The sequence below is a fragment of the Phoca vitulina genome, unplaced genomic scaffold (assembly GCF_004348235.1).
Source record: "Phoca vitulina isolate PV1807 unplaced genomic scaffold, GSC_HSeal_1.0 scaffold4, whole genome shotgun sequence".
NCBI lineage: Eukaryota > Metazoa > Chordata > Mammalia > Carnivora > Phocidae > Phoca > Phoca vitulina.
The window spans coordinates 45,531,761-45,545,092 of record NW_022589707.1 but is presented as its reverse complement, the minus strand read 5'-3'; the positions used below and the strand labels follow the sequence as shown (position 1 = coordinate 45,545,092).

The window sequence follows — 13,332 nt, the reverse complement described above, 5'->3', positions numbered from 1 at the left end:
CAGGCGCTAGGTATTAACAACTCACTGAAATTACACCCACATTCCCATCTGTACTACATTGGGACTTGGGTATACCTTTCTGAACCTTACTATGCTCTCTGACCCTCAATATTTATTACCTATGGAGATAAAGGCTTCCTAGTGACCAACTAGCACCTGCATGATAAAGCTAAATTAAGAATCCAGATTGCTTAACTTCTAATTCTTTAATTCCCTGGGCTCAACTAAGAAAAGTGCTATCTGCCATCTATTTTAGTTGCTAGTTAACATCAATTTTGTGTTCTGTTTAAACAGCTAATTTTCATAGGTCATATCTCTAATTGTTCATGATTAATTAAAATGGCGTAACATTCCACTCATAAAATCAGTTTCTGATAATTATTCTAAGTACAGCTAGATAAATCACACATTTAGAGCAACTAAAGATGTCACTGATTAAAAAAAATTGTGAGCAGCCTTCTGAGTAGAGGAGAGGGTAAGGGAAAGACTCTTAGACGTAGTAGTCTATAAATCAGCAAGTACCTAATTATTTTTACAAAAGGTGTGAGACTTAATCAAAAGATGACTGGTCACTTTCATTTATAAAATGTGAGAGAATGCAAATATTTACCTGTGAAAACAATTTCCATCCAGATTGTAACATCCTCTAGAAAATCAAGTAAATTTTGTTCTGGTAGCTTAATAAAATAATGCTTCCATGCTTTCAAAACATGTAATACTGACCTGATAACATAATTCCCATATCCAGTAGGAGCTGCCAGACCCCTATGGCCATAGATCTGCACTGGACAAAAGGACAGTGTTCTAGAAGCCAGTCTACCAGCTCTGACCCAACACAGCTCCTCCTGAACAAAAGGAAAGCCATTCATAGTAAGACAGTGTTGCCACTCATTTGCCCAAGAATTGATCATTAATATCATCCTTTTCATGTGCTTTTTTAAACAAGGGACTCAGTAATAAATGAACAGGCACCTCTTATTCATCTTTCCGATTTCAGCCCAGTATCACTTCCATAAGAAAACTTAGAATCATACCCTCTTATACTTTTGCTTCAAATCGCCTAGTAATTGTAGTAATTGTACATCCTTCTGAATGAATAATATCTGCTTTCCTCACTTCAGAATCATTTTCAGGATATCAGGGACTATGTATATAACTCACTGTTAAACCCCAACAATTAGAATATTCCAGGCACATAGCAAGTTCTCAAAACATGTGTTTGAACAAATGAAGGAATAAATTTAGCAATCCATTATATAAATATAATGCTTCTGCCTTGGTAAGACAAGCATCAAGGTGATGGTGATAAACTTTTGTTCAACCCTTTATAGATTTTTATCTAGTCTTTTTGAGAACAAAATAACTCCAAGAAGATTACACAAAGTTAGGACCACAGTGAGTGGTAAAGAGTTTTGTTTGCTACTCTCCAAACATATTAAATCCTAAAATTTGTCTCAAAGAACAATAAATATGACCATTATTCTTTTTAATATCATCTAAGCAATCTAGCTAAGCAGCCTAGATCATAAACTCATAAACCCAGATGTGTGTGATGGATTCCGCTAACCACATACACAAAAATATCCCCGTAATCTGTCTTAAAATACACAACTATACTCGAAGCATGCCCCAGTCTGGGCATTACAAGCAGTATTTTCATGCCTACTTTTTCATCTTTATCAGCCTCAGATGGAAACTCAAAAGAAGACAACTTCTTGAAATACAGTTTTCATTTGAAGAAATTTCACTGAAAATCATTCTCCCTTATGAAAACGTCACTAAAATGTTTTTTTTTAAAAGATGTATCGTGTAAATGGCTGTCTTTATTCCATATTTGATATTTAAGGACCAAAACACATCAACATTTATTTTATTCCTAAAACAGAAAAATACTGCTTATTTTTTGTGACTGGCCATAGTCATCAATATCTAGAAATCACACAGTGACCAATAATATGAAGAAATGCCACGAGGTACTACATTTTCAGAGATATTTGTTTTGTGGTTTGGAGTTTGTTTTTTGTTTTTGTTTTTGTTTTTGTTTTTATGCCCAACATGGGGCTTGAACTCACGACCTCAAGATCAAGAGTCGCATGCTCTATAGACTGAGCCAGCCAGGCGCCCCTCTGCTGAGAAATTTGAACAAATATTCCAGCTTTTGATAAAGCATCACTTTTTTTTTTTTTTTTCTGGTGAAGTGTCACTATTTGAAAGATACTCTAAGGCAATTAGGGCAATACCAGACACATTTAGTTGCGCGTTAGCATTAAGACATTAGAAAGATTAACTGTCAAATAAACGGATGTTTTTTGAAAAAGGAGAAAACAGATCACAATAAACTAGGCAATTAGACAAAACCGTCAATATTAACTTCTAATTCTATACGACACCTTTCATGTTAAAGGCTCAAAGTGTTAATTAATTCCTCAACCCCTCTGTCAATTAGCCAGCATCTTTGAGCTTGTAAAGCACTTTTATCCCATGGATTAAAACACTGTATCATCGTAATCCTTATTCTAAGAACAATCCAGTCCTCAACTTGCTCTCAGTGTCTGACCACCCGGAATAGGACATAACCAAACATTTACTAAAAGCAAACCAAACTGCCAAATTGCAAAAGGTGGCTAGATGGACAAGTATGTCTGCCTTGCTCACAGGTGATGGGGAAGAAGTTTCCTAGACTGGGGCTTCTCAAAATTGTGTTTAGGAGCACCTGGGGGATTCGGTTAATGTGTAGATTCGGGTGCAGTGTGGCTGAACGGGGCCCAGGTGACACTGGTGACCACAAAGCCCCAATCCCCCAGCTCTACCTTCTCACTGGGAAGGGCTCACTCTATCTTGGGAAGAGGGCTGAGTCCACACACTAAACATATGGCCAGAGTACCGCTGTGACAACAATAGTTCATCAGAGCCCCCAACCCGGCCAGCAAGCTACTGTTTCAGTTGCTGGTGATCCCCTTCTCCTCCACCTCCAACTTGATTAAGTTATGCTTCAAATCTCCTTCAACAATCCATCTGCACCAGGGAAAACCCCACTAGGAATAGGAACAAACACTATCCTTAATATCGTCAAAGCCAACAGCATGAGGTGAGGGGCCCCTGCGCTGAACTCCTACTCCCCTGGCTTGCTGACCAGGGCTGCAGCAATCCAGCTACCGTACCTAAACCTACAGGACTTAGGGGAGAGCAATGAGGAAGAAAAGGGAGAGGTGGAAGGGAGCGATCTGAACACCCAGTTCTTACTCACAGTGTATTTTCAGTCTTGTACTGGATCCAGAAACCATTTGAGTACATGTAGATCTAACTGGAGTTGCAATACGAGGCAGAAACATTGTGATATGGAGGTGATTAGCTACGAGGCCAAGGTGACTGCTATAACAAAACATTAAACATTATCTCAGCTCCAATATTTTGAGCTGAAAATTTGATTTCTCCTGGTCTCCTTCTGTCTCTAGTTGCATTTTTAGCGATTCATTCACGGTACCGCAGACAGAACCCTAATCTCAAATGTAAATGGGGTGATGGTATTTAAAGACTTACTTGAAGTCTCAGAAACCAGTATGATTTTTCCTGTAGTGCAAAAGGAATAGAAAAGATCTCAAAGTTCTGAAAGTAATTCTCATGTAGGACATGGGGAACACTTCACCTCAATTTACTACCAGACAAAGGAAAATGACTCATCCTAGGCAATCATATTAGCACCTTATCTTTAGACCCAGGGCACTCATCAATCCTTAGATTATGGAAAGATGGAAGTTCTGGCCCGACCACTGGGAATCTGAAATAGCACAGCACATGCTCTCTCCCCATTCTACTCCCACTGAACCCTAAATGTGTTCTAACTTGGATGGATGGTTCTTTTCCATGAACCTCATTAACATACGTCTCCCAATGCTTTTTTCAATCTATATCCATGGAGACCACATAAAGCAACTGAGAGCAATGACGCATCTTACACATAGCCTTATGTGGTAGCTAAAAAGCATCATAGGAGCCTGTTCACGACTAGACCCAAAGTCATATCCAACCAGTTTTTATTTTTTAAAAATGAAAAAAAAATAGATAGGTTTAAAGTTGATACCATCATCTATTAAAAAAAAAAAAAAATTAAAAAGGCTCTATGTGAAGTGGTCCAGTCAGGACTGCAACCACTCTTCTCACCCGTCACGTCTACTTGGCCCGGGCTCTAAACTGAAGGTTCTCAGACATTGGGCTATGAATTGTTTATGGGGGGGTGGGGGGTTGGGGGATCAAGCTTTTTTCAAAAAGTTCATGAGTCCATATATACAAAAACATGCTTTCTCAACAGAATAGATCATGTCTAACCTAGGAATATTTTTTCAAAACCTATATATGTACTAATGTGGTTAATTTAACATGGGATTTTCAGGCACATGGTTGATTTTCAGGCTCAGTTGATTAAGCATCTGCCTTCGGCTCAGGTCATGATCCCAGGGTCCTGGGATCAACTCCCACATCGGGCCCCCTCCTCAGCGGGAAGCCTGCTTCTCCCTCTGCCCCTCCCCCTCTGTTTTCGTGCTCTGTATAACTCTCTCTCTCTCAAATAAATAAAATCTTTTAAAAAATTTAATATGGGATTTTAAAGTATTAATTCATTGTAGTTCTCCCAACCTTCCCTCCCACCCTTGCTCAATGGTGCCTCAGAAAACAGATTCTGCCAAGAGTCTGATTAGAAAGTAGTTGGTAGCCTGGGATAGTGACTAGAAAAGAACATTAAGGAATTATCTAGGGTATGGATAATAGTTACATAGGTGTATATAATAATCAAAAATTCATCAAGCTGTACCCTCAAGAATTGTGCATTTTAAGTCATGTCTCAATGAAAAGGAGGTCTTCTTACTCAAAAAGGTTGGGAATCACTGTCCCCCAAACCCAGGCCATGATTTTTTCCCAAATCCACTATCCCCCAAATCCAGGCCATGAATTTTTCCCAACTGTGACAAATGGAAAAAACAGGAATATTATAATGAGTTTGTGATAAAGCTAAATTTAGTTAACTTAATGGAATGTCCTTATTCTGATAATCTTTCCTACCATTTTTGAGATTTATTTATTTATTTTGGGGGGAAGTTGCAGAGGGAAAGGGAGTCTCAAGCAGACTCCACTCTGAGCCTGAGGCAGAGCTGGATCTCATGACCATGAGATCATGACCTGAGCTGAAACCAAGAGTCAGGGGCTTAACCGACTGTGCCACCCAGGTGCCCCTTTCCTACTTCTTTTGGTGTCATTTATTCTGAGTACTCTTCCTATTCTTTATGGTATATCGCAATCTCGTTTCTGTAAGAAAAAATGATAATAAATGTTTTTTTGTTTTATCTTTATAATTTAGTTTTGGTATTGTTTGGTATGGTTCAACACCTTTAGTTGACAAAATAAAAGGCTGGTAATCCAATTTTGTTTTTTCTTTAAATGGCTCCATGAAATGAGAACATGTGTCCTCAACTTTCTAAGTGACAATTCTCTTAGTCCAGCTATACTTTAAAACTGACCATTTTAGCCCATCCATTTCCTTTTATACCTCTGCCCTTATTCACAAGCCAAGATGGAGAGATGCCAAACGTTTGCCACCTGCCCTTCCCCCTCCTTGCAGCGCCCAAGGAGGGGCTCATCCTCCCCTGGCAAGTTAGAGCAGAATTCCCTCTCCCATAGATCTCCCAAGAGTATTTCAAAGAACCTTGATAAGGTCCCTGAAGAAGGCGCCTATGCTTATTGAAGTCCCAGTGCAGCACATTCCCAGTACAAATATATAAAACATCACATTTCAGAGGAAGCAGAGCAGAGACTCTCTCAGGAACCCATCCACTTGCGCCTGGAGATTCCATACCCCAACTTCAGAACTAGGAGTCTACTGTCAACAAATATTCAGCTGAGTTTAAAAGAAAAATCACCATCAGTACCCCAAATAGACACTTCAAACAAACAAATCCTCCCAGTACTGATATAGCCCAGCTCTTTGTGATCAAGGTTATGATTTCAGCACATTTTTTTTTTATTATTATTCAAGGAGCATTTTTGACAAGGTGTTAGAAAACTGTGTTACCTGTAAAATCCCTTGAGGTTCACTCTGTCCTTTATCAGGTCAGTTGCCTGAACGATAATAATATTCCTCAATGCTCTTCCTGCACAAGAAGAATTCTCTCCATAAATCTAAATGGAAAAAGACAAATATTCTCCATAAATTTAGAGTAATATGACAATTTGTGAGCTGCCAATAGCATACCATATAAAAAAATCATGCCCACGTCCCTAAGTTTAAAAGCACTTTAGCCGACGTAGCTACAGACCAACTACTACCCATTTTATTTTTGCTATTGGTCCACTTGTGCTATTAAGCTACAGTAACTATTTTCCAAATAAACTGCTTTAACTATAAATAATCTTTTATACCAAGTTTCCAGAATAAAATATGTTTTTTTAGATAGTTTCTATCAATCAGCAAATTGAAGTATATTTATATTACATATTACTCTGCCATATTGATAATGCTTTCATGTAAAAGTCTCGGAAGATGGGAAAATAACGTTTTCCTATCTAGTGAACATCTCACTCTGTGATACGATGTGATAGGCTGCTATCTGCTTCACTCTTAAGCTTCACTCAGCTGCAGCGCTCATCGTTAATTCCAAGCATCCTGGTTTCATCTACATCACAATTCCACCTAGCAGATAAAAATTTTACTTAACCTCCTTTTTCATCTTCTAATTCACCCATAGGCATCTCTGATTCTTAGAGGATGAAGGAGGGTATTCCTTAGATCTAAAGAGGTCCATGTCCTACTTTATATCCTACCTCCTATCTCTATAATTGGTACCTTCCTCCATAGTGCAATGTTGCTTCACAAAGAAAGCTAAATGAAAATGAACTGTCTTCATGCTCATTAAAATTAATATATGTTGGGAACGCATGCTATATCTGTTTACTTATTTCTTGGTGAACTCTTTCTGCACCTACACTATTTTGCACCTATTGAATATTTTATATCTTCTCTTGAAGCAAACCAACTAATAGTATATTGACTATGACTTGACAGGGAACATTTCAACCCCATCCTTACACTTCCCTAATATTATCACTTCCTAAACACAACCTGATGAGAAAGTGTGAAGGGCAGGAAATGATTTTTTAACATGTTGCAACTGTATACAAAGCAAAACAAAACAAAAACTGCACCAAGTCAGATGACAGAAAGTACTACCCTAGGGTGAGGGATGGGCTGAATGGGTGATGGGCATTAAGAAGTCACTTGTCACGATGAATGGATAAAGAAGATGTGGTATATATATACAATGGAATAGTACGCAGCCATCAAAAGGAATGAGATCTTGCCATTTGCAACGACGTGGAGGGTGTTATGCTGAGCAAAATAAGTCAATCAGAGAAAGACACGTATCATATGACCTCACTGATATGAGGAATTTTTAATCTCAGGAAACAAACTGAGGGTTGCTGGAGTGGAGGGTGGGGTGGGAGGGATGGGGTGGCTGGGTGATAGACATTGGGGAGGGTATGTGCTATGGTGAGCACTGTGAATTGTGCAAGACTGTTGAATCACAGATCTGTACCTCTGAAACAAATAACGCAATATATATTAAAAAAAAAAAAAAAAAAGAAGAAGAAGATAGCAGGAGGGGAAGAATGAAGGGGGGGAATCGGAGGGGTAGACGAACCATGAGAGACGATGGACTCTGAGAAACAAACTGAGGGTTCTAGAGGGGAGGGGGGTGGGAGGATGGGCTAGCCTGGTGATGGGTATTAAAGAGGGCACGTTCTGCATGGAGCACTGGGTGTTATATGCAAACAATGAATAATGGAACACTACATCAAAAGCTAATGATGTAATGTATGGTGATTAACATAATAAAAAAATGCTCAAAAAAAAAAAAAAAGAAGTCACTTGTCACGATGAGCACTGGGGTCCTAGGCAAATGATGAATCACTAAATTCTACTCCTGAAGCCATTATTATGCTGTATGTTAACTAAGTAGAATTTAAATAAAAATTTGGAAGAAAAGAAAAAGTACTACCCTAAAAGAGGTACAAGTCAGCTCACCCTTGACGGGTCCTGACAAGGTATCAATGTTCATTCACTTAGTTTTTCAAAACCATTTAATGAGCGGCTCTCAGACCCCATTCTAGATGCTGGGGATACAGCAGTGAACAAGGCCAAAAAGTTTCAGACCTCACAACGCTCACAGCCTCCTGTTACTCTTTAGAAAAAAAAAAGGAACTCTTTGTCAAATTATTTTTAAACACAATGAAGGCTTCCCCATCTTTTTTCAATGAACATAGATATTCTACTAACAGATAACTATAAATATAAATAATGCCCTCTTACACCAAGTTCTTAGTGTAAAATACCCACTATTTTAAAAATACAGCATTTCTATTAAGACAGCAAATTGAAAAAATATATATTTAACTCCACCATATTGATAACACATTCATATAAGGACTTGGGAGATGGGACAGTATTTCTTTTCCTGTCTGATGAACATCTTGTACCATGACACAATTATCAGAGCATTTCAAAGAACTTCAGCTGTGTCATCCCCAGGTGAAGGGGACAGTGTGCCCAGGGGCAGACGGAAGAGCTGTAACTAGAGAATTCTACATCAGGATTCATAAATCATTGTTTCAGAAAATGCAGTAAGAGCAAAGAGTCATACCTGGGAAGGAGTGTGTTCAAGGTATGGATTGGAAATTCTTCTCGATAGAGTCTATTTTGAAAGAAAGAAGAAGGGAAAAATTAGAACTAAACAAATCTTTGTACCAGCAGGGACAATGTCTGCAATGAGGCAGGTCTAGCAGTTGTCCAAACCAAAAAATGTGATTAAATCTCAAGTCATGGGCCATAAAGGATTCATGTCCTTATTCTCATTCAGTGCAAGCATCTGGTCAACATTCATTCCAATGGGACAGGTTATTCCATCTGAACAGCTCCCAACCGAAAGGTTACAACTTTAAGGAGTACCATGAAAAGATGGAGGTTTTCATACTTGCGATTTTATTCTCTGTGTGATTTGATTCTGTTTCTCCTTTTCTTTTCATTTCCTCCTTCACCAACTAACTCAGACACCCATCACTATACATCTACACTGCTGCTTCAGCCTCTCCGTGGATTTCCCTGACCTCTGGTCACGCCCCTGCAAGCCATCCTGCAAACCTCAACTGAACAACTGTCCCCTTGCCTTACAGTGGGTCTCTTACTGCTTAGGTGAGTCCATCCAAACCACCACGGTCTGCCTCCAACAGGTTTCCAGTATTCATTCTCCCTCCACCTCCCTACAGGACAAGATCTCCTCATCAGAAGAGCTCGCCACTCATAACCGCCTCTGCTCACACCATTCTCCACACTGGAGAGCCCTCCATCTTTGCTGACGCTTCCCTGAATCCCACCAGACTTCGAAGTCCAGGTTTAGTGGAGTCGCCTCCTGGGTGAAGCTCCTCCCACCTGCCCCGGTCCACTGGGGTTTGTCCCTCTTTGCAGCTCTGTTTTTTTGTACTATTCATGTAGCAGCTTCTGGATGCTCTGCATTGCTGTCCGTCAGTAAGTGTGCATTTGCCCTAACTAAATCCACAAGCTCCTTGAGGGGGTGCTTGCTTTCACAGCATCTAGCATACAACCTTGCACAGAAATGTTTACTTTGCTATTCGTTTATTTATAGATATTTACATCTCTGTATCAATTTAGTAAGTATTTGCTGAATGATTTGAATTGTAGGAGCTAATTTTTCATACCTAATGATCCAGTGGGCAGCACCATCACCCACATATGCCTAAGCACAATAGAAAACTATTATCATTTCCCACTGTGGTATGGGGAACAGAAAAGAGAAACTAACATTTACTGAGCTCCCAACCTATGTTTAAAAGCTCTTTACACCTCTATTCCAAGGCTTGCTGTCTTTTGAGATCCCATCGTTTTTAGTCTGCCGCCTCCACTTCTCAAAATCATTGGCTAAACTACAAAACATACCCTGCCAGTCATCGCCTTCCAGCATCTGAACCTTCTACCAAACCTTAATCTAAGGCACAATTCCCATTCTGCATCTTCCCCACTCCACATGGCTCCCCTATTACTTATCTTAGACTGAAAGAAACATACAAACTCTCTCCAGAGATGCCAATTGGTTTACTCTGCTGAAGATTTGCAAAGGCTTCAAAGAAAATGAAATTTACAAAGGTAGACAGGCCATTTTTAATTCCCATGTATTAAAATAAAACATCCACCCACCCCTTCTGGTGTGGTATTATACACACTCCCAATCGGCCCTTCTCAAGCCTTCTGTCGTCTGAGCCCATGTAATATATTCACTTATTGAAATACCAAACAATTTAAAATTTGCATATGCACTAGCTTTATCATTTGAAGATGAATCATCATAAGTGATTTTTCTCCCCCTAAATAGACTTCTAAAAGTCAATATGGTAGGCCAGGACTGACAGTCTTTGTTACTCATCTAATTGCCTGAATCAGCTCAGGAAAGCAACTACTTCACATGATTTAGTTTAAAAAAAAAAAAAAAAGCTTTCTAGGTAGAAACAAGTTCTCAAGAACTAGGTAGGGGCACATTCACAAAAGAAAGCAAACCATTTCCTTTCTTTCAGCCGTCAACCTAAATCTGGCTGTCTCCACACTAGTGTTACACTCACACAATTCTACTTCACAGAAACTTCCCCGTGGATGGCTGGTTTCAAAAGATTGGTAAGGTGAGTAAATAAAGCCATGAGATTCTTCCATGCTGACTAGATAACAGTGACAGATAAGCTACTAGCCCACAGGGAATCGGCAAGAGCAACACAACAAGAACGGCCTTTTCCAGAACACAATACCTACATTTGTTGTCAGAAACTCCTGTGAAGCGCTCTCTTACCTGGTCCCAGGAGGGCTCTGTTTCATTAACTCTAGGACAGTGGCTCTCAAACTCCGCTGGGCTCCAGGAAACCACAGAGCTCCCTGCAGAACTCGGTAAAGTTCTGATGTGTTAAACTTAAAACAGCTCTCCTAACTATGTGCTTTACAGACCACTTTTTGTTAGTTGTTGGTATTGACCCAAAATAGCAAGCGTCAAAGACCTTGAGAAAAAAGAACATGGAATAGTCTATCCATGACCTCGATTTTTAAGAGGTATTAGGAAATTGCGTAATTTTTGTCATCAGGAACACGGTAAGGGCCACCTTACAAGAATCTGAGAATCACTGCTCTGAATCACCTCAAGGATTGCTCTCCAGCGTTTACTTGAAAGAGTATCACAAGAACACCCTTAAAAATGCACCCCTCTCTGTTTCGATATTCTTTCCTAATATGTCATCAGATGTTTTTGTCCCTTCTTTGAATCCCTTGGTTTTATTTCTCCTCTGAGCATTCCAAGGCTTCATCTAATCCTTCTGGTAGCAACGAACTTCCATTCATTTCTCATTTACAAAGCACCTACTGAGCTCTTTGCCAGCCACTGTGGGAACTTCCAGAAACATACACAAGAATGTGATACTATTCCTCATCTAAATCCATTTATCAGAACACATAGGAGCTAAAGAACACTTTAAACCCATGAATTCTTTTACTTGATCCTCATTTCCTATCAATTTACTCTATAATCTTGGATGGCTGTTCCCAGTGATACAGAGTGTCCTCTTTTAAATGGCTCTCACCATAATATTTCATAATACAATGTCCAGGTGAAATAATGCTTTTTTCCCCCTTTATTTCCAATTTCCTAGAATTACTTCGGCTACATGCAATGATACTTTCATGAAAGACATATATCTACCATAGAGAGAAGACTAGTAACAATACAAATGAAATTAGATTTTAATTCAAATTTATTTCTTCTCCTTTCCATTTTAGTGAACCATGGAAAAGGATTCCCTAAATGATTCTAGGAAAATATTTTTCATATTTTAAACATGTATTAGAAAACTGCAACCCTTTAATATTCACATATGAACTTCCAGAAACAAACAATGGCATAACTCAAAGGGGTAACTGGTTAGCAATCATGTATTACCTTCATTTTTTTAAAGTTAGGTGTCCACTAGAGTTAAATTATAATGGTCCAAGATGCTGGGTCTGAACCGAGCATAGAACTCATTACAGAGTCAGTGAAAATATCTTACTATACTATATGATAGATTTACAGCACATTTCTTATCAGCTCTTAAAGGGCATGCCTTAATACTCTCCTTAGATTGAATTAAAGTACATAGGTGGCCAAGGGGAGAGAGAAAGGAGAAAGACCGAATCATTTCAATCCCCGCAAAAGTATGACCTCGTTTATTTCAAAGAGGAACCAACAAGAACTACCAAATGTATTGATGCCTTGAGAATTCAGTTCCTGACATGACTTTCTGTCACCTGCAGCCATTGCCCTTTCCCTATTCTGGGCCATCAAGTAGAAGATGAAGACATCACAGTGGAATGAGTACACCTGCTTCTCTTACAATCCTAGGAAACCAGCAAGCTTCCGAAGTTACCAGAGGGCCCCTATGTAAAGAGATGACTACCAGCTCAAACAATAAGGGTTGTGACGGAGCAGGCTGTCCAGCAGAGTTCTAAGACTATGAGTCTAAGACTATGAGTCCTTTTTAAGCCCCAGGATACACTTCTAGCTCAATCAGAGCTTGAACAAGGTAAAAGGGACCAAACCCCAGCCTGTATGTGGGCTTGAGAATTACACGGCAACACAAGTTAGGCATTACACAAGCTGGAGCCAATTGCTAAAAGGGAAGCATGGGGCAGGGCGCCACCACTCTCCCCCAAGCTCTGGCTGTGGCTCAGGCCCACCACCATGTCCTCAGGGCTCCAAGGGACGTGCTCCCACCAGTCAGTCACTGCCACAAAGCCATATGTAATAGCACCTTCTCGGCATAGCCTTGCCACACCAACGTCAGTCATGTTCTCAAAACTGTGTTTTTCTACTGCCCAGTGTAGTGTTAAGAAAAATGGAATGAAAGGGAAAGCGGCAGAAATGTTTACTGAGCACCCCCCTTGTCTATAGCACTTTCCCATAATAGTAACTGCACCCATCTATTCTCATTTTTAAAGGGACAGAGAAATTAAGAAATTTACTTATATGGGGTTCCTGGGTCGTGCAGTCGGTTAAGCGCCTGCCTCTTAATTTTGGCTCGTGTCATGGTCTCAGGGTTGTGAGATCGAGCCCTGCATCTTGGAATCTGCTTAAGATTCATTCCCTCCCTCTCCCTCTGCCCCACTTCCCGCCCCCCCCAGAAAGAAGGAAGGAAGGAAGGAAGGAAGAAAGAGAAGGAAGGAAGGAAGGAAGGAAGGAAGGAAGGAAGGAAGGAAGGAAGGAA

At 39.8% G+C, this 13,332-nt stretch overlaps 1 protein-coding gene across 5 annotated transcripts in view; it reads right to left on the bottom strand.

The window, feature by feature from the left end:
• The window catches only part of RAPGEF5 (Rap guanine nucleotide exchange factor 5), a 508,053-nt gene that overhangs the window by 179,451 nt on the left and 315,270 nt on the right, over positions 1-13,332 (bottom strand). For all 5 annotated transcript variants that reach the window (XM_032401958.1, XM_032401959.1, XM_032401957.1 and 2 more), the window contains 3 exons: positions 8,688-8,738; positions 6,062-6,168; positions 724-845 (listed from right to left, as the gene is read on the bottom strand). In XM_032401958.1, coding sequence (XP_032257849.1) covers positions 724-845; positions 6,062-6,168; positions 8,688-8,738 — 280 coding nt within the window. The remainder of the gene's footprint in view (positions 1-723; positions 846-6,061; positions 6,169-8,687; positions 8,739-13,332) is intronic.